This window comes from Ixodes scapularis, unplaced genomic scaffold (genome assembly GCF_016920785.2).
Source record: "Ixodes scapularis isolate PalLabHiFi unplaced genomic scaffold, ASM1692078v2 PGA_scaffold12__126_contigs__length_90152505, whole genome shotgun sequence".
NCBI classification, from domain to species: Eukaryota; Metazoa; Arthropoda; class Arachnida; order Ixodida; family Ixodidae; genus Ixodes; species Ixodes scapularis.
Window position 1 is genome coordinate 18,530,521 of NW_024609838.1, and position 22,040 is coordinate 18,552,560.

General features: G+C 44.1%; 1 protein-coding gene across 1 annotated transcript; it reads left to right on the forward strand.

Moving 5' to 3' along the window:
• The first annotated feature begins 1,490 nt into the window (after positions 1-1,490).
• On the forward strand, positions 1,491-20,280 carry LOC8040757 (glucoside xylosyltransferase 1). The gene is made up of 6 exons (XM_002401135.4): positions 1,491-1,907; positions 9,511-9,658; positions 11,317-11,448; positions 14,539-14,728; positions 18,434-18,750; positions 19,594-20,280. Exons 1-6 carry the CDS (start codon positions 1,717-1,719, stop codon positions 19,765-19,767), a joined length of 1,152 nt encoding a protein of 383 aa, XP_002401179.3. The 5' UTR covers positions 1,491-1,716; the 3' UTR covers positions 19,768-20,280.
• Positions 20,281-22,040: the final 1,760 nt, after the last annotated feature.

Here is a 22,040-nt window from a genome sequence, read left to right on the forward strand (position 1 = left end):
CAGATAAAATTGTAGTTGCTGAGGAAAGGATGCTTGTTTCGACTCCGTTTGTGTGAAAGCAGTACCGATGCTGTTACCTTGGTTTCCTTTTAATGAACATTATGAAATGATTGTATTAGCGCGTTAACTTTCGATGATCTTTTTTTTCTTCCCGTGTTTCGATTGAACAGGTGGGACTAACAGTAAAAACCGTATAAGGCGCAGTAGCGCAAGTGGATGATTTCCTGAAAAGGATCACAGTTAAAAAGTAACACACGTGAAAAATTAAAAAAGAAAAAAAAAAGTCCCTAGCGCGATTTGAAACCGGAACTTTCACGCCGGGACAACAAGTACCGGCGCTTTAACCTCTCGACCATAGCAGACGGCGCGGGACGCACGCGCCGGCGGAGGTATATAAATTTAGTGCTACCGCTTTTACCTCGTGTGGTTTTTTCTTTATTTTGGCTCCTATTTACCCTCCCTGGCCGTATACCTGCCGCTCCTACAGTATAAAGGGGCGGTCAATTGGACTCCAGTTGCAAGTCCCTGCAATCAGTTTTTGCGAGCGATATTAGGCTTTTGTGCTTGAAACGATGCGGGTCTCTCCGCCATTAGGCAGGGACGCTAGGTACTTCCTTGTCCCTATGGAGCTGGTCACGTGACGTAAAAATCCCTCTTGGCCGCGGCCGCGGCCGGAGCCGCAAGATGAGCAAACCGGCCCTGGACATCAGCGCACAGCTTTTTTGCAGCGGCGAAGATTCGAAACACACTTGTTCGCTCGGAAGAAGTGCGTTTCGTCCGCTCGCCGCAGCGGGGCGCCAGTCACGTGGTTCTCCTCTCATCCGCTGTCTGCCGCTCCACCTTTTCCATTTCGGCGGCAGGTTTCTCGTGGCGATCTGCCAGACTTTGTCAGTATATAGGAGGCTATGCAAGTAGAGAGTTTGTGTCTAAAAATAGGTCTGCGCGCTGGACACGGAATGCGCTTTGTTCGTTGAGTCGGGGACCGGCCGTGTCGTCCTTCGATTCTTCTGCGTTCAGAATTGAACGCCCGAACGTTTTTATTATATTTCCTCTTGAAGAAATCAAGCGCAGCGAAATTGAGGGAGGAGAGGAGACGAAAGCGCTCAGGGACGTCAGAACGCGAGCTCTGATTTGAATGGTTAGTGGGTAAGCCTAAAGCTAGCTCCCTTTCACTGCAGTCGTCGAACATGCTTGAATGCGAGGGCCAAACGCCACACACTCGAGTCCCGCGTTCTTACCTGTTCGACGAGTGCAGTGGAAACAAAGACAGCTAGTTTTAGGACTACCAACTATTGGTACAACCAGAGCTCGACATTCTGACGTTCCCGCGTGCTCTCGTGTCTTCCTCTACCTTTCATCTGACACCAAGGCCGTCGTCCCGGGTGCAAAGTAGTACCACGTCGTGTCTTTATCAGGTGCTCTCTGCCATTTCTGAAAGGCGGCGATAAGATAGACGGCAGCCCGATACGCTCCAATGTTCTGCTTTGAATAATGATACCGTCGCGTGCAGAGTTTGCCGAGTGAACGCGGCGAGGGAGTAAGCGATGGCTGACTGCCCGCCGCCTACACCGCGAAAGGATACCGCAAAATATCTCACCTTTCTACGTTTCAGGTTTCTATACTGTCTAGCCGTCGGACTGCCCCCGTGCCCGCAGGAAAAAAGAATGGCGCCCGCGTCGTAGATCCGTGAATGCATTGTGTGGAATCGGGTAAGCTATGAGTGCATCGTTGCGGTACGCCCGATATTTCGGGGCGGTGGTCTTCGTTGCCATTGTTCTTCTGAGCATAGTTTACTATTCTGCGAGACACGTCACCAGGTCTAGATTGACCGAGTGCACCACCGACTGCGATTGCGTTCAAAACAAAGCTGCTGGCCATCTCGATCTACATAATTCAACGGGAAAACGGTAAGTTTTCACATCTGAATTCCAAGGTGGTGGCGAGCCATCGTGCAAATGGTGTCATGACGCTGGTCATCTAAGTTGCATAGGTTATACTAAGGTTAGCCTTAAGCCCAAACGCTGCCGACGCTACGATCTGATGGGCCAGTCGTGATGAGTCAAAAGGGCATCATCACGGCGCTCATTGTCTTCGTGGATTTGCTATCACTGGCCAAACCAATCACGCGCAAAGAGAAAAGAAAAAAAACGCACGGTTCTTTCGGATTTTCTATGTGAGTGATTGGTTAGTCGGTGATAGAAAACGCACCAGGACGATGAGTTTCGCGGCGATACACTTTTGGTGCTGATTAATTGGCTCCATGATCGTAGCGTCAACTAAGGTTGTGCTTATAGTTTAACACAATACAACGTCTCCCCCCCCCCCCCCCAAAAAAAAAAAAGAAAAGAATAGGTAACTTTTTTTTTGCAAAAATAAAGTACGTTTTGCTGGACGCTCATTCTCCGTTTAAATGTAGCTCTAGTGGCCCAAACCAAATGCCAAAGTTTCAGAACTATAACCGGTGTCTCAGTGAAAGGTTGAGGGTGATATTGTAAAGAAATCAATTGGAAAATGGGGCACGTTTACGCCCGTTTTTGGTAACTGGCGTCATTCGGCTCCGTGTATTCGACTGTGCCCATCAGCCGCCGTTATCTCATTGGAAATGTCAGAAAATCGCTTATAACCTTGAAAAAAGATAACGGTAAGTTGTGAAACTTTTGAATCCGGTTCGGAAAGCTAGGGGTACACATTTGGGCCAAGATTGAGGGCTTCGGTGAGGCGTAGTTTAATTTTGCGCTAAAAAAAAAACACTGTAAACTTTTTTTTTTTTGGGAGGGGGGGGGGGGGGCATTGTTTGGTTTACATAGCCATGTAATTTGAAGCTCAGGAATATCCGAGCGCAAACTTTACCCTCGATTGTTTCCAGAATTGATGACTATTGTCGCAATTTATGATATCTCCACGTTTATAACGCTCCACTCGCCAAACCTCAGTCAACAATGTTCAAAAATGTATAAAACGCGGCTATACAGTGTCGGCACATTGTACGAACAATCGAGAGTCTGAAAAAAAAGCTGTCGGAGATTCTAGGCTATTACAATTGTCAGACAAGTTTAAAGAAATCCTTTATGAACGTGCCCGCCTAGTGTTTGTTTAAGTAACTGCTGTCGGTAGTCACGTTTGATATAACTTAGATATGAAGAAACAAACACATATAAAGATTTTATATTAAAAAAAAAAAGTTCAGGTCATCACGAGGTAATAGCGAGAAAACTCCCCCTGGTTCTAAATATAGCTTGAAGAATTTGCATGCATATACTTATACTAGAACTGAGACTATATGATTCATTTTACACTAACGCTGAACGTATCCGACGCTAGGATACGATGCAGGAAACAATCAAGCGGCGCAAAACAGTCGTCCTCGCGGCGTTCGGCGTCTTTGTGCGCTTATTATGATTGGCTGAACCTATCACAAACGGTGCATGCGTCGTAACCCTGCGCTTTGTTTTTTGCTTTTTTTCACGTGAAAAGTTTATAGGTTACGCTTTCAGGTGGGTTGAAGCCTCAAAAAGCGCGACCGCGAATTTCTCCGGTCAGTTTAGCTGAGAAAATGACGTCACATGGCTTCGTGTCACATGACCCATACACAAGTTTACTTTCCCCGCTAAATTTAGCGCTGAATTGACGTCACGTGACATGGTCACGCGACCTATGCACAAGCTCAGTTTCCCGCTAGACTTGGCTAAAAAATTGACGTCAAGTGACCTGAACGTCAATTCAGTTTCCCCGCTAGATTCAGCGGGAAAACTGACGTCACTCGACCAACACATAAATTCAGTGAATGGGGTCAAGAGGAGTGGCGAGACTTGGAGGCACAGCTCGAGAAGAAATGCCAGGGCGTTCTTAGCGCTAAACAAAGAACATTCCACGCAGGGATGGGCAATATTTCAAATACAAGTATTTGAAATACGTATTTCAAATACTTTGTGTATTTTGCATTTGTATTTATTACAAATTCGGTAAGGTATTTGACGTGTGTATTTAAATACTAAAACGTGGGTATTTCAAATACAATTGTAATTCAAAACAATTTTGTGGGCGAAAATACATCCCTCAAATTTATTATCACGACTCATTTTGCTCATCCTAAAACGTGTCCAAAGCTGCTCTTTCTTCATCTCAACTCCAACGGCAACAACAAACCGAGAAACTCTTCCTCTCTTCATACACCAGTCCTGCGGCAGTTCGCTAGAGCGCCTATTTTCCCTTGGCAGCCTTATTCTGTGCCCCAACACGCGTCGTCTTAGCGACACTTTGTTCGAAAAGCTTCTGCTGCTGAAGTCGTACTAGTCGAAATTTCACAGATTAGCACGCACCAAAATTACACTGCGCTGAGAAGGTCTCCACTTTAATGGTGCACTTGCCACTATTACGTTAAATAAATGTTATTGCCAAAGTTAAAATTCTTGTTTTTAGGCATGTGGTTGTAAGATATTGTCTTCATCCTTTATTCGGCCTTGGGGCTTTTTTCTTTTTCTCCTCCGGCTTTATTTTAAAGGCACTGTCCAGAGCAGGAAGAAAACTATGTTCTGCACCGAATGCAGTGTCTCTCAATCAAGCCCAAGCCTTTAGTGACTTTGTGATTACGGTGCTAGTCCAGGGGCAAGAATAGTGACGAAATCGACGTTCACAGGCAGACTGGCTGAATAAGTGCCTGTGACAACTCGTTGTGAAGACTCTGGTTTAGGAGCTGCACACACACCATCGTCGGCGCCCTACGTCGAGGAGAGACAGTACCCAGCTCTAGTTCCGGCACATATAACTTTATCTAAACTCGGCTTGAGCTCGCGGCACAGACAACTGCTAAGACTTTTTCCGTCCGAAGGCTTGCGATGGCTAATCGCCCTTTTTTGCTGCCCTTCTTTGTACTCTTTTTTTTTTCGCTGCCCGCGAGGCGAGGATTCTTCGTAATCCGGTGCGAACGCTACCGGTGGGACACACACACACATGCACACACACACGTGCCCGCACGCATAGCACCAAATGAGTCGGGAATACACACCGTCACAGTCGCCCACACACACACAGAAAAAGGAATTTTCTCTTACACAAAATTCACCTGACAAAACTTAAAGGGATGTTCATGTTCAGGTTCATAAAGACACTTAGTTTTCAGACCGTAATGAAATCACTACGGCATACCTATCGAAACACTGGGTAAAGTGCCCAGAATACACCATCAAGTGGTCGCTAAGAACAGTGAACAGAACGGGACAACACATTGAACCCAAAACAATAAGGAGCACACTAAGAAAGTTCCCGCAGATTACAGACCACCCGGTGGGCCGCGCAGGTTTCTCGAACGTGCGTCCATTAAGGTCGATCAACTGGTCCGTATTTTCTCAAAGTATAGCGGTGTCCCCACGCGGGTTGGCGTGCTCTAGAAGGAGCAGCAGCCGAGTTGTGAGACAACTCCTCCAAGAGTGCCAGCATGATGAAATCGTTTGATCTCTCCTCGTCAGAATCCACTCTGTTCTCATCCGCTGGACACGGGCCGGGTGGATTTGGAACGGCGGGCATGGCAGTAGGAGTCCCAACATCATTCGGCATGCCCAGCCCTTGAAAAGGCCCAATGTCACCCCGGTCACCGCCTCCGGCACCATATCGCTTAAGGCGATTAGCATGAACTATTCTTTGCTCCCCTGTTCGAGTGGATTCTGACGAGGAGAGATCAAACGATTTCATCATGCTGGCACTCTTGGAGGAGTTGTCTCACAACTCGGCTGCTGCTCCTCCTAGAGCAAGCCTCTCCTCGACGTCGGGCCCCGACGATGGTGTGTGTGCAGCTCCTAACCAGAGTCTTCACAATTGGTGGCAGCGGTGGGATGACGCACTCCGACACCAACATGATAGGTGCCTCAGCAGAGCATACACCCCGCACATTGTGATACTTTCCAGCCTTATTTCCATACATATTTTTGCCTGGAACATTCTAAATGCGCGGGTCGTCCAGATTGTCGTAACTGGTGCGGGTTGCAACAATAAAAAAATCTCTAGCTATAGTGCTGCGCGTACGTCTTGGTCGTCTCGGTTCTTTGTTGGTCTATACCGAAATGTAATCGACAAAACAAAAAATGCTTGAAGCTCTGTATTTTTTTTTTACCTATTACGTCCAAGCTGAATACAGTTTTTTGTGATTATATTTCTATTACGCTACTAGAGCCTCGCGCACTAACTCCCGAGTGTGCGATGCAAAATTAAAATGAGATACCCAGAAACCCGTTGCAGGTGCCCTCATGTCGCTGACGCAGATTTTGAGGAATGTATTGGGAAAAGTATTTGGAGGAGAACAATTACATTTGGTTGTATTTGTATCTTGTACTTAAATGCTTTTTTGGAAATGTAATTAAATTTGTAATAAAATAATTTTTGACAAAGTATTTTGTATTTGTTTTTCGATACATATTTGCATGTATTTTGCCCATCCCTGATTCCTCGTAACAGCGCACTAGGGAGTTTCCGTAGATGATTTCCGCCATCCTGCAACGCCCTGCGCCAACCCGGTACAATACCCGGAATTCGTAGTCAAAGCCATTAGCGCGCAGGCGCTAAAGCAACTTCTTTGTTGTGGAGGGCTTAGCGGAGTTTGAAACGCGGTCTACGTAAAACTCTCTATTTACAGGAAAATTGGGGATACAATTTTTTTAACGTAGTTAATTGAAATAGCAAACGCACAAAGACGACAACCATGACGGTGCACCTTGAGAGCCGCTTGATTAACCCTATCAGATTGTAAGGTTGGCTACGCTACTACTTAGTGTGAAGCAGAGTATAGCGTTGCTGAATCCCGTAGAAAAGGCTTACCGGAGAAAACTTACCGGGAATAAGCTCGCCAGAGTGAACATCATCGGAAAAAAGCTCGCCTACTTTTGCGGGGGTGCGGAGAAAATGCTTGGACGGTAACGGAGAAAAGCTTGCTTTAACTACAATTTTTATGCGAGGTGGTCGTTATCGATTCAATATTTATTTTATGTTGAGAAGAGTTGAGTTTCACATTCTAGGATCAGATGGAACATTTTAGAGCAGTAAAAAATCTACATGCCCGTACGTCCCAAGCAGAAACTTCAAAGAGCGAGCTCTGTTTCAGCTCTCGGGGCTCCGCTTTCATGTAGACTGTTTTCGTCTGACTCTTTCCATATTAAATTCTGGCGAGACCTGGATGGATAAAATATCAAATATCTTGATTTTGCCGATCGAAACAACTTAATACCGAAAGAGCATACCTTCCTAAACAAATCGTGAAATATTAAGAGTTGAGACTTTCATTTATTCTATTTATTTGTTTATTGGTGGCTACTACGTATAAGGTAATTTAATCTAGAACGATTCAGGAACAACTCATGCTGTGCGGCCTACTACTCATGTTTCATTTTTCCAGGCAATCCTTCATTTGCCGTTCGATAGGAATACTTAATTTTTTTTTGTCGTGTCACCCAAGGGATTTATTGTATTCATTAAAAATGTATATTTATCGGCTGGAATTAACTCATGCACACATGACATCCAAACATTGGGGAGGACTGACCGTGACGCCCCAAGCGGTTAACTTAAGAACTACACGGATGGGGACAACAAATACAATGACTCAGCGCTCGGCCGACATAACCGAACGCGGCGTCAGCGTTCGGCTGCAGTTCGTGTTCTCCGGTGAGGGGGAGGAGGGGCTTTTTTGTTACCACTTCGGCCTGCGTGAACAATGCAGCATGCATTGTGCTCAGCTCAGCACAAAAGCCGAAGTGGGTCAAGCTCGCAATCTCTGACGACTGCTTTCGGGGTAGATCCGGCACTTAATATCACTTCGTCGATTGTTTGTATTTTTTACATTACGCTGTGCTCCACGTTCTATTGTAGAAGATGGCATGGACATGCCCATGAGGCCTGTGGGCATGTGCACAGGCCTTGTGTTGAGTGAACACCGATGTGTGGGGAAACAAATGGGTTAGAGCGCCCCCAATAGTTCGATCTCCTGCCCAATACCTGAGTTGAGTCAATTACTTCAGTTGAGTGAAAAGGCCCGGTTCACAGATTCGTAGGTGAGCCTTTCTCCAGATCTGTCGGTAACCATCTTTCTGCAAATGATGGTTCTGCGGTGAGCTTCTCTCCGGTAAGCTTTTCTCCGGTGAGCTCATCTCCGGTGAGCGTTTCTCCGCTGAACTTTTTTCGTCGCCCTGCGTACGTTCCTCTGCACTTCATGCAAGATGTGGATCAACTACACTCTCGCAACGCACTTAAGAGATCCAATCGCCACAATCTACGGAAAGACTTCGTCAAGGATCATCTGTTTAACTCTAAGATGTACGAAACGTTTACTTGAAATACTGAAGACGTATAGAACCTTGGCATGGTTTTAAAACACACAAAATCAGAAAAATAAGGTCTAAACAAATGTCTCTATGCACTTCTTTTTTTTTTTTAAGACTGCTATGAACAACATTTGGAATTTGTAGCGCTATACCTTACCTTGAACGACTGAAAGCAGTCCCTAGCTCAGAGAAGGCACCGGTGCATTTCGAATTTCGTGCAGTAAAAAAAGATGCCACCGGATTTTCAAAATTCGTGCCTGTTCTTAGCTTGTTAGATTAGAGGTGCACGTTATCACGCCCAAAGCGTAAAAAAAAACAAAAAAAAAAAACATGGTAGTGATTATGATGTACCACCATGTTCAGTGCCCTAGCGCACTTTTCTTTTTTTAATGTGCCAAACCATACTATCCGCCTCGTGATTCGCTGAGCCCCCGCAGCGAATCACGCTGCGGGGGCTCAGCGTGATTTACCCGAGTGTTTTGTTGAAGACAAGTCGCTCGGCATTTCTTAGAGTGCATGTGGACAGTTGTTGCTCCTTCCTGATGATTCCCGCGATTCAATGCCGGAAACAAACATATAATTACATGCGCCAACAATTAGAGATATCCTCGTTGGCTTATCCGTAACACCGTTCTTTTTAAGAAAATAATTGTGGCGTATCAAAGCGTTTTGCGTTGTTTCCGTGGCGTTCAGTTGTATACACACCTTGCACGTGGCGTCACCTGGCACCGTACCAACCGCCGTCCCTCCGTACCACGCTCTTGTGCCCGTACCTTGCGCAGCATACATTTCGTACCATCGAATATCTTCTGCTTGGGAAATCCTTGCCGAGAAGAAGAAATTCGAATGTGACAAATGTATGCCGTAGAAGATATACGGGCACAAGAGCGTGGTACGGAGTAATGGCTGCTGATGAGACGTCAATGCAAACAATGCATAGAAACCGACAAGTTCCGAAAAGCAGGGTGAGTTGGAAGCAGCCAATCAGATCGCGGCAATAGTCAATAGGAACGACAAAAAACAAATCACAAAGAAAGGAGCTTAAAGCCACGACCTGCGTTTCTTAAGTTTCAGTGACTATAAAGTTTGAGAAGCCTTTCTTCGTCCCATGCTATGGAGCCATTAGGGTTGTTCACATTTTTGCTGAGTTTACTCGTACCTGCTGCCCCGATTACAATTGACATACAATTTGTCATTAACTCAGGCCTCCCGTGACAGTCGCCTTGGTCAGCTGCTCGGGGCGACTGGTCGAGACTGTGAATAGCATCAAGTCGCTGGTCGCATTCTCCAGGGCCCCTCTGCGCCTGCTCGTCTTTGCCGACGCCAAGAACATCCAGTCGATTCAGGACAGTGTACGCCATATTATAAGTTGATGGCCTATTGTTGGTTAGACATCTACAAAAACAGTTGGCGCGAAAGACAAGCGCAAGTAAAAAACTGGGCAGGACAAACGAAACTTTGAGATGTCGTGGTGATGAAAAGAGAAGAAAGAAAAGTTGAAACCTAAAACTGAAAATAAAATGGCGAAAATTTAGAAGTTTAGCTGATCCAATTAAAGATGGAGTTTTTATAGATGGTTGTTTAATATATTAAATATAAAAAATAAAGAGACTAATGCAATTAGAAATATATATAAAACAAAAAAAAAATGCTTAGAAAAAATATTGCGGGTCAGTAGCTGCTTTGATAAGGTTACCGACGGAGCACTGATGCCAGCATCTCCTTTCGTTACAATTAACGGCCGGAGCTTCGTATATTTGGCCCGTTTTCTTAGCGTCATGCCGTCTTAGGATCTCTGTGTTATCAAACAACGAGGCGCGGTGAGATGTCCCGGCGGGTAGCATTCAGGGAAAGCTCTTGCTCTCTCAGCTTAGTACGTCCACAAATCGCCAAAGGCTTTCACATTTTTCATCGTATTTTTTCAGTTTTAATTTTTAACCTTTTTCCTTGTCTTTTTTTATACTTTAAATAAATCATCAGTTGGTAGCAGCGCTCTTCCTATCTAGTCTTTTACTTGTCCCCTTGTTTCGCGCTGACTGTTTTTGAGCAGTGTGTGCGCTAATCGACTCGTTAGAGTCCCCGAGAGCTTGAGAAGCGCACGGCCGTTGCTTCCTTATGTTCGCTCTTCATGCCCCTTCGTGACTGGTCTGCCGCGAGCTTCGCGGCTAATGCCGTAATTCAATGGGCTCCATGAGCCGTAAGCCACGCCCTGCAATTCTTAAGCTCTTTTAGGTGACAAATAGAATAATCGTACATTTTTCTAGCTGCTCTTTGCTGAGCGTACAGCTGCTTAGCATTATACAGCAGGTCGTCGCACGGTATACTATGCTACATACTTTCTTTCTTCGCCACGAGCAAGAACGCTTGTAGTCAACGACTAAGAGACACAGCTCGTGCATCGTGCTTAGACAGTTTGTAGACAAGGCCCGATTCGGCGTTTCTTCCTCTTGTAGAACGGCCCTGCCGCATGGGGCGTACAAAAACTGTGTCTGCAGAAATACTCCAAGCATACATCCATGTACGAAGCAAACATGTTTCGGAAGATGCTTGACGCGTGCCCGCAGATAATGATGTCATCGTGTCTGCAGGTTGCACCGTGTCTTTGCTATGATGTAGGAGAGCAAGGTGACTGGGGCTTCAAGATATGCAAATACAAACACCCATACCCAAACCATCTAATGAGGGCGCATTTATTAAGCTTACTATGTCCTAATACATACCCGTAATAAGCGTGCGCCATCTACATATAATCTCAAAGTCGTCGAGCATTGTTCACGTACTATAACGTTGCATCGGACACGAGGGCTGTGTCGTCAGCGTTCGGCGCAAAGTCGGGCTAAGCTCGTATTCATAGTGCCGACCAGCAGGCTCGCGGTGACAATCTTTTGGTTTCTTTTATTTTATAAAAACAAGAAATATGTTGGTTCTTTTATGTGTTTTGAGCACAGACGCATCCTTGTAAATAATTTACTGTAGCCTTTTCGTGATTTCTTTTTTTTTTTTCCCTCAGATTTCACGGTGGCCAACCAGCGTATACACGAGGTTTACCTATGACCTGCGCCTGGCTCGGTTCCCGGTGAAAGACCCGGAGAAGTGGAAGGCACTCTTCGGGCCTTGTGCTTCGCAGCGGCTCTTCTTCCCTGTACGCAAATCCTACTCCTTTGCAAACAGATGGATGTCCCCACCAGAAGTATTGCAAATTACGCGGTACTGAATATATTCTAGAGTGCCACGAAACAAAATGCAGAACGGGCCTGTGAAAGTTTTAACGTTATTTCGCTGCAATAACGTATTGTTTACCGGTCTGCAAACCAGCGAGTAACAAGCACCAATTCTGGTTCTTGTTATTTGGGTCTTGTTCACACAGTTGCGTTGGAATGCGACTGCAACCACTTGCGTCTCATTAATGCTGCTTGCGACGAGCTGTTGCTTTGACAACATTTACACGACGAGTCAATGGGGAGACGCTCTGCTGCACGAAGCAACACGGCCGAGGCAAATGTGTGAACCAGTATTTAGATAGATTGCACCGTTTTGATGCGATCCGAACTAAGCACATTTTTGGAATACCCAGGTTTTTCCTTCCCCAGTCTCTAAATTTAAAATAGCAAACATTTTGGCTGGCAATTTGGGTAACAAGTCTAATTGTATCTATTAATGCCAGTGAACAAATTGTAAGGCAAATCAGAATGTACCAAAATTTAGCCTTCAAGAAACACAGGAGGCGCTGAGTCCGGCCATAGCCTCGTATATACTGACAAAGCCTAGCAGATCGCCACGAGAAGTGGCCGCCGAAATGGAAAAGGTGGAGCAGCAGACAACGGATGAGAAAAGAGCCAGGTGACTGGCGTCCCGCTGCGGCGAGACGCCGAAGCACACTTCTCCCTAGCGAACAAGTGTGTTTTGGGTCCTCGCCGCTGCAAAAGCTGTGCGCTGATGTCCAGCTTCCCCGAAGAATGGCTCTTTGATGCTCTGTGCTACCAGATCCTCGAGCTCCGAATCCGTGACCGGGCACTCTATGGTTCCGTCGTCGAACTGCCAGGCTTTGTGAGTATAGAGGAGGCTATGGTCTTGCGTATTTCATTATTATTTCGTGGTCAATTAGATTGTGGTGTGAGCCAATGAGGACGCCTAAAGAACGAATGACAAGGCAAGAAGCCTGAACACAATTAGCCACTCCACGAGTTTCGCCAGCTTTGACTGACTATTGGTAGCGTACCACACATAAAAGGGCGCAGCAATCCGCCTTGGCAACTACACAAGCGACAGCGTCCGCGTTACGTCTGCTCGCTGAGACCTTAACCCATGCAGCCTCTTTTGGCCCCCGTCTGCGCCTTGTCGCGGCGGCGTTTCTTGATCTCGACCCGGCGTCAAGGTTTGGCACCTTGACATTCGAAAACGTAGCCATATTCAAAGTTTGCTCTGTAGTGTTTTCTCACGTCATGCGACTCGCAGGAGTTGCTCGAAACTCGAATTTAATCATGTCACCCAAAATTGTAAGCGGCGACGACTGCACCACACCGCCATGTTTTTCCCCCTTTATCTGAGCTCGAACATCCCTTTACGAAGCGTTTGTGTGTTTCACGGTCCGGAAATCACTGCAGGAAGACATTCACGAGTGTCACAAAGTGATGAAATATATTACATTAAAACTTGGGTTTGGTCTAGTTGGTCCATGATTGAATAAAAGGTTAAAAAGCGCGAACAAATGGGGACAATAAAGAAACACGGACGACAGGACGACAGCGTCCTGTCGTCCGTGTTTATTTATTGTCCCCGTTTGTTCGGCTTTTTAACCTTTTATTCAATGATGAAATATACATGATAAGTATCTTTCTTTTTTCTTTCTCGCTCTATTTATTATCAGGACGCTGTTCACTCACTGGCACAGATCGAGTAGAAGTAATTGGCTTGAGATCATCGCGGCTATTTGCACCAGCGCGCGGAGGGGATGTTTTCCTAATTTCGAGGTCTTGCGTAAAACCTTTAGGCTCCGACTGTGGCCCGAACGTTTTGTATAGTGATGAGCTTAAGTACGCTGACTTTTGTTAGAAACCACGGTCGTCTGCTACAGGCAATGTTCATGCTAAATGCTTCTGCCAGGCACCAGACTGTGATGCCACAGTCTTGTCGCAGGTTTTCAATATAAAAAGACCCCGGAAGGCAGGCGCTCTTACTATTCAAACAAGTGGTATCTGACCCTGAAGGGTAGATACACCATACCGGATTACCTATGCTCATAAAAGAAAACACGTGTTTATGAAATACATTCAGCCAGTGAAAGTTTCGAAATGTTTCTAATCCATTACCCCCATCAGCCGCCACTCCCCACAAACTTACAAGGAAACAACAAAGTTCGAATTCCTCATCCAATAAAGACTTCATTGACTACCGAAAAAAAAATTCTTTCTTATTATCTGCATAAATACATTATAGGAACATGTATGACTCCAAACTGCTGTGATAATTGAGATTTGTAGTTTCTTCAATGTTGTTGCTTCTACTTTTTGTATACTTCGTTAGTCGATATAAAAAAAAAAAACTCGAACGGCCTACCAGAAAACAAAATTTGATATATGTAGTGCTCTGGCTTATTTAGTTATTTATTTATTTATTTATTTATTTTACTCTCAGGGCACAAGGGCATTACAGAGGAGAGTTGGAAATAATAGTAATAGCAACACAAAATGAACAATGAACAAAAAACTAAAAAAATAGGGAACATGAGGTTGGCACTAGAAGTACAAAAAGAGCGTGGTCAGTAATTGATGTAAGAGATGCAGGTAAGCGGTTCAAATCATTAGAAGTTTTTGAATTAAAATAAGCCTAGTAAACTTTAGAGTGACAAAATGGTACACCATTATTGTGAGGATGATCAAGGCGTGCTGAAATAAAGCATCGGGGAATTATCATTTGTGTTTTGAGGTAAGAAACATGGTGATGAATTTTAGGGAAAAGAGACATTCGAATGCTATTTTCTAGTTTACGATTATTATATTAAATATATACTTTTATTACGTACTCCTTCGTTACCAGTCGATATCGACGTGCAAACCGCACAGCTAAAATAACAAATAGACTAAAAGTATATGATAAAAGTGTGCTGAGATATTGGAAGTATCCCGAAAAATATACTTCAAGTGTAATTTTTATCTTTAGTACGAAATGAGTGTTCGATCTACGTATATATTTTTAACACAAACTAACCGAGCGTTTCTTTTGTGTATCGCAGAGCTTGTTGCCAGACGAGGACGCAGTGCTATACGTTGACGCGGACACCATGTTCGTCGGCCCGGCGGAGGACTTGTGGGACATTTTTGGAGAAATGAACAGCTCACAGATTGCAGCAATGTCGTTCGAAACCGAGGAGCAAGGCAACTGGTATCAGAAATACGGAAGAACACCCTATTATGGGACATATGGTAGGTTCGCGTTGCATGATTTATGACCGTCAATCATAATGCCTCAGCATGGAGTCTTTGTTCGGTAGATTGAAGCTGAACTTAGCCATTGGTGGCCTCAATCTTTTGTTTCACTTACCACATTTCGGTACGAGTGCCCTGATTTCAACGGCACTAAAGCACCGAATGTAATAAATAATTAACAATATTTTTTTTTATAAAACAACATTATACTTTTTTTTTTGAGAACGAACGTCTTGTTTCACAGTCCTAGAGTCAAAGATTTGGCGTTCTTAATGAATACTGCCGCAGTATCAGTGGCTGCGTAGCAATCATAAGATGCTTAGACTTTGCCACTGCGTGCATTTCATAGGCTGACATGGAGTTGGGTTCTTTCTCAGAAAGAAATAGAACGCGAACGTCTGTATTTGTCAGTTGCCAAGAGTTCTACAGAAAACTAGAGATAGAAAAGCACCAGGACAAGTACGACTGAAAGCTAATGTTCAAAATGCGAACCTTAAGGCGTGAAATGGTGTACAATTAGAAGGACTGCAGTTAATTTACCAAATTGTTTGTACTCCTACAGAAAGTTAGCTTGTTTAATATGAATGTTCCCACATTGTCGTCAAGCATTGTAGGTACCCCTCTGTAAGAAACAAAATGCGGATGATTTGATAGGAGCTTCAAACATTCCAAGTACATTCATTGTGCGAAATAAGCACGCTTTTTTGGTTATCATAAATAAGAAAGAGGTATGCCAAATCTCGCGCGTGCTAACTCCATTCCGAAAGCAACAAAAACAAAATTGAGGTTACACGACACTCAGTCATTATTTTGTGCGGCATACTTATAGTTTCCTGCAGAGGCTTATTCCTACCTGAAAAAAAAAACCCTTCGCGTAACAGGAGCATTTAAGCCCACCTTAGACATTTTTCGTTACTTTCCGCAACTATGTTTTTTTTTTGTTTACTTGTTTGCTTGTTGCATTGACTCGAGACAATTTTGTTTACAGCAATGCCTTGGGTGACATAGCCAAAGGCATATTTAACGCCTGATGGGGTCAGGCCACCCTTTCAACCAGAGCGATGGTACATAACATGCATTATTTTAATAGACGAAAGAAAACACAAGAAGGAAATCGTTCGAAAAAGAAGTAACGAAGAAACTTCATTATTATGTTGAATAACGGCTACACCGGGTTAGAGAAAAATTATATCTGTATGCTGATCGGAAGGTTAAAGGGCCCCTGAAAAGAAACAAAATGTTTTTTTGCAACATTTTTAAGAGTCTGATTGGGACTCGCGTATCATAAAATTAATTTTAAGCGAAAAAAAATTTAGAGCAGGATCGACGGCGCGAGACGCGATTTAGTCGGCAGTTACCTACTTTCCACTTGTTTTCTCTCTGGGCATTTCGGGCGCGTGGAGAAGAGGTGGATCGGCTTCGCCTTCACGATCGAGATAGTCTTTCCGAAATAACCCGTGACGTCATGGACTTCGCGTGAAGAATTTCAAATGAATCTCTCGTTGTCAATATTGCTCTAAATCTTTGTTTTGCTTAACTTTTTTTACACGCGTGTCCCAATCAGAAATTTTAAAAAGGACTTTCTTTTTCTTTTTCTTTTCAGGGGCCCTTTAGTTTAGAACTGAAGGGGTTTCTACTGTAACATTTCTTTCCCGTGACCACTTGTTTTAGTCTTATCTTGACGAAATCGTTTCTTTCATTGCTGTACCCAAATACGCCAGAATTTGATAACGTCACCGTTAAGGCTAGTTCACAGTCTTCTGTCTTGAGTGAGATCGACTGCGGTGCTACCGCAATCAACCATTTGCGACGAGAGAATACACTGGCGCCACGTGGGGCCTTTGGGTAGGCCTGGAACATTTCCGATCTGTGTGTATTGTACGCATCATTCTTTTACCATTTGCTTGAAATAATTTTGACACCGCGTAGATTTGATAATCTCGCAAATAGTTAGGAACCTTCATTTTAGTTATGCAGAAATTGGAAGGGTTTAAAAAATTCCTAATAGACGGCGCCAGTGTGTCAGTGCGTAAGCGATTACAAGCGGTTGAATAGTGGTCGTTCAAACTCAAGCGCCAATTTGTAAATAAGATTCTAGCTCTGTCAGACGCCGCGTACATTATTATGCACATTCCTTTTCAATACGTTATAGAAATACGAGGGAGTTCCCCAAGCTGACGCCAAAAGATAATCATAGTGTACATTGAGGTTGTGTTACGATCTGGGGACAGCTTTACGGGGGTATGCTTGGCTTAGAGACGCCCCATTTAACCTCATAAATGGTGATGGCGCCCAATCGGATGCTCCATGATGACTTCAACCCGAGACTGGAGTAGAAGGCAGGGAAGTCCTGGAAAGGGGCATAGTGGATACTTTGTCTGTCCATGTTCCTTTTTCTGCCTCAGTGGTTAACTTTCACCATTATGGTGAACTTCCAGCATCTCGCCTGCGTACTGACTGTATGAGCCTAATGAATTTTAGGGCATTTTCTTGGGTTGCCCATTGTTTGTGACTTCAAACAATTCAAAACATGTTGAAGGGTTATAACAGAATTAAATATTGTCACGAAAAATAGGTGACGAGGCGATGTAAAACTGAACAAAATAAATTTTTAATGGAGTGACCTTGTGCCCAAATTAAAGGGAAATAACAGCACGTCGGAGGCGTTGAATGTCGGCGAGACAACAGGGTTGAGCGCAAGCGATAACGGACTATATAACGCCACGAGGAGCTCTTTTTATAGCACCCTCCTTTCTAGAACATTCTGTAGTCGAACATTTCGTACTAGACCACTCTGTTCTAGAACTAACCACGATCTTTTCGCATTTTCTAGAAGCATTATCTTAGGAGTAAATAAAAACATCTGCCAGTCCCAGGATTCAAACCCTGGACCGGCAGATAATGCGTAACAGTCAGGCGCGGTGCCCACTGGGCTACCGCTAAACACGCGCCAATATGTTATATGGCGCCCATTTAATTTTTTTCCTTTGTTGACTGGAATTCACTGCCAAGTGTCCTTGTTACAATGACTGGCTACGATACTTCTCACATGAACTTTCTCATTATTATTCATAAATGCTATATTTGTGCATTCGCGGCTTATGAGGTGCATGTGAGCGTTCCGCGATATCGTTAATGGTAAAGTACTACCAGTATATTCTAAAAATCGACAACGAGGTTTTGCTGAAGCAATTTTATACGTATATCCTCTTCTACCTGCTGACATTGTTATTTGTTATGTTATTTGCCTGTGCTAGGTTTTTTCCCGCCACAAAAACAATCTCCACCTAGAAATGTATTAGGAATCAATAAATAAATGAATAAATACATGCAATTTTTTACGATAATTCGCCATAAAATGCACACCCTAATATAAAAAAGGCTTGCAGTTGTAATTATGTTTCCTAATTTTATTTTATCATATACTCAACTGCAATCACAATTGTTTGAAGGTAGCAATGTACAATTTACGTGAGATCTGAAGAGGTTAGGAACAAGTGCTGTGTTAGAGTAATAATGTTGAGAGCTGTGCAAGTAGGTATTCACTCAAGATACTGAGGTGAAAGGGTTGCGAGTTAGCGCTTTTTCCTGCCCCTTTTCTTCTTCTTATCTTAGTGTTCGTGCTATTCTACCTCACTATGTACGATATATTGGATGACTAGAGCGGCAATGCTGCAACGCAATCACGCATATTTGCCACAGGTGTCAACTCCGGTGTGATGGCCATGAACCTGACGAGGATGCGGGAGTACCGGCTGGAGTCCATAGTAGAAGACCTAATGAAAAAGCACGAGAAAAATCTCATTTTACCCGACCAGGACCTCCTGAATATCGCTTTTCACAACGACCCATTGAAGCTGCACTTGCTCTCCTGTCGGTGGAACTACCGCACGGACAACTGCAAACACGATTCTTCTTGTCGGGGAGAGACGGCTGCCCTTCTGCACGGGAGTCGATACGTATTTGTGAAAACCGATAAGGGACCCGCCTACAGGGCTGCATTCTTGGCCATGAAGGAGGTAAATAGCACAAGCAGTCATTACACCGTGTAAAATAATCGCCCGTCTCTTTGGAATTTCCCAAAGGCGATCTAATCCCAGGTAGGACACGAGCAAAACGACTAGCTTGGCGCACGCTTGGCAATCGTATGAGCCTAACTTGCACCTAATATGGCTTTGCTCCAAAAGGTTAAGTTAGTGCCATATTACTTTTCTTTTGGCGCTTCTATTGCTTTTTTCTGGCTCGCCACGTAACTACCAAAGTGCCAGACTTGAACCAAAGATGTCGCGTATGAAGCAAAAAACCACCGGTGAAGCCTAAATTTAGAGCTTGTTTTACAGTTTAGACCAAAAGTTGCCGCACGAAAACGAAACAACCAGAAGGGAAGTCTGTCACTGACACTTATTTGGCGGTTTAGGTCCAAAGATGCCAGATGAGAGACAACCTACTTTCACTGAAGCCTAACTTGTTTGGAGAATTAGTGCCAAGATACCCAGCCCGTGGCCAAGGAAGGTCAAGTTTGGCACTTCCTTGATTTCACCGAGATTTTTAATTAACCAATTTCCGAGGCAAACACCAAATTTTGGCCCACCGTACTGTGATAGAAGGTGATGCTTAGCATTTACAGGCCCACTTCGGGGTCCTCCTTTTGCTGGCACGGTAAAAGAACCATTCAAGGGCACGTTGCGAGGGTTTTGTGCATATATAAAACCGCCACAGCGTCACGTGCCACTGTAACTCGGATGACGTCATTGTGCCATGAACCGTCATAATGTCACGTGACTTGACATCATGAGTACTTTGCCGGAGAGTAATTGCTCGAGGATTTTTTAGGTCACGTGTAATCCTGATTTCTCATGCAGTATCAACTTGGCACAAGCCTGGAGGCCAACTTCATCGACAAACTCCAGAAGAGGCTAAGGAGCACCCGAAAAACTGCTTGTGTGACCAAGTTCCTAGAATTTCTAGAAGACTGGCGGGGCCTGGCAAGGGAGCTGGATTTTGAACGTGGCTGGAACTGCACGACAACCTGTTGAAGCGTGCGTGAACATACTAGTGCCAAAAACATACAATAAAAAAAGCGTTTAAAATACGGAGACCACTTCAAAAAGACATAAGGATATTACGTTAGGCAACCTAAACTACTTTCAAGAGGTTGCATATGAAAATGTTAGGCTCCCTGTTTACTCTCGTTAGGTTGAATTTTCCCAGTATTAGACTACCTACACTACTATCAAAAGGTTAAAGATTCCCACACTTGCAGCTGACCGTTGTAGGAATCCGTGGACAAGTCGAGGTGAACACCGCAGCTTCCCTTTCAGGAATTCCTAGTATAATCGGCGATAATAAAGTTATATTTCTCTGGAATTGAATGAAACTAGTATCATGGGGAAAAACACTCATGAGCGTCAGGCACTCAAATATGAAATGTAAATGTTCTGCATGATACGCCAGAGAAAATATATTCCTTACTTTTAGTTATCGCAGTTCATAGGGCTGTCTAAAACAATGCAACAATGCAAATTGCTTTCACTTCGTTTTAAGTAGTCCTAATTTCGAATTAAACGATTTATTTATTCCTGCATTTCTTCATTGTTTATTTTGCGTTTCATTGGTGCGTGTTAATGAGACTTCAACACTGTGACAACATCATCGATGCAGTATCACAATTTTTATATACAAACTTTATAACCACCTTGTTGCGGCCCTTTCATCTTCATAGAGATCTTGTTTTATGATGTATTGAATGTAGAAAACCGTTCATGCGGTATTTTAACACATTCATTTAAATCATATGGGTCAAAACGTTTGTACTCGGAGTTCGGGCTAATAAACTATGATTAAAATGATTGCCTCTGCTTAATTAATCACAGTTATAATCTCACAGCGCAGAAAAATTTAGTCAAATTCAACTGTCAAAATTGCAAAATAACATAATTCGGTGGACTTACGGACTTATTGACTTACGGAAAATGGACACTGCTGAACGACACGGCAGAGTGGAGGACTGTAAGCACATGAGCATCCAGGAGAGAAACCCGGTTCTGCCCCGGATGTTGTGTTTTTAGCTGTTACCTATCTCCACATCCGGTTTATTTACTCACAAATACTTCAGAAATGCTATATATCGATATTGAAATGAAGATAGCCCCATAGTGTCAAGTTTATTTTGCTGTTCTTTGTCACTTATAGAACGCCTCGTTTTCCTTGCCAAGAAGCAGTTCACTTAAAGATACGCAATACCTTAAAAGTTTAATAAATAATTCATTTTTTTAATAAAAATGGAGGTTTTAATACACCTTTTTAAAAACTACATCGAGCCAGTTTGCGGGTCGCCCTGTCTGGGCTGAAAGCTCGTGATTGGACCCGAGTTTGGTCCGAAGGTGATGCAGCATTCGGTTTGTATACCAACTGCGCCAAGTTTACGCCGAATGCGAGCGCAGCCCTCGTGTCCATTACAGACTCATATCACCTCCTCAAACAACGGCGAACACGGATAAATGGGCGCTACAGGTACTAGGTGGAGCGCGCAGTTATGAAAAGTGTTCTATTACGGCAACGTATGTCAATGGCATTTACTGCCTTCATTCTCGCCGCAGGCCTTCCAGGTCATGAAACGAAACCTGTATTGTTTGAAATGTGATGCAGACATAGCCCTAATGGTACGTTTACACTTGTGAATTTGCGGCGGGGGAAAAAATTTGGACACGGGTCGCTGACCGATCCAGATTTTTTGCCAATGACGAGTGTAAATCTCCACCCCGCCGCTCCAAAATCCGCCGCCCGGGAATTCACAAATGTAAACAGACCAGGAGTGTGCGTGAATGAAGGTCTATCAAGCTTCGTCTGTGTAACAATGTGCTCAATCGCTCGGCAACTCCGGGCAAACCGAGACGGAGTATCATCTTACCTATCGAGTCAGCTCGCAATGTTGCGCCTATGTCTGCTAGTGGAAGTTGTCAGCAAACGAACTCGCTCCATATGGTCGGTACAGATTAGTGTTGTACGGAGCGGCGTTCCAAGAACGGCGTTCCTGAAACGCGTTCCTTTTAGGAGGAACGAAGGAATGCCGCCGTTCCATTTTGCATCGGCGGAACTGGAACGGGAACTCGTTGCATTTTTACTGGAACGGAAAAAGGAACGGCTTTCCTTTTTCTTTTTTTTTTGTCCAGCGGGGTAATTTTTGTTTTATTTCTAAGAGGGAACTCCTAAAAGTACAAAAACCATATCTTTACGAAGAGCAGGATCTCGTTAACATTTTGTTTACTTATCTTAAGGTTTGTTTTGTGTGGTCCTCCCTGAGTAGCAC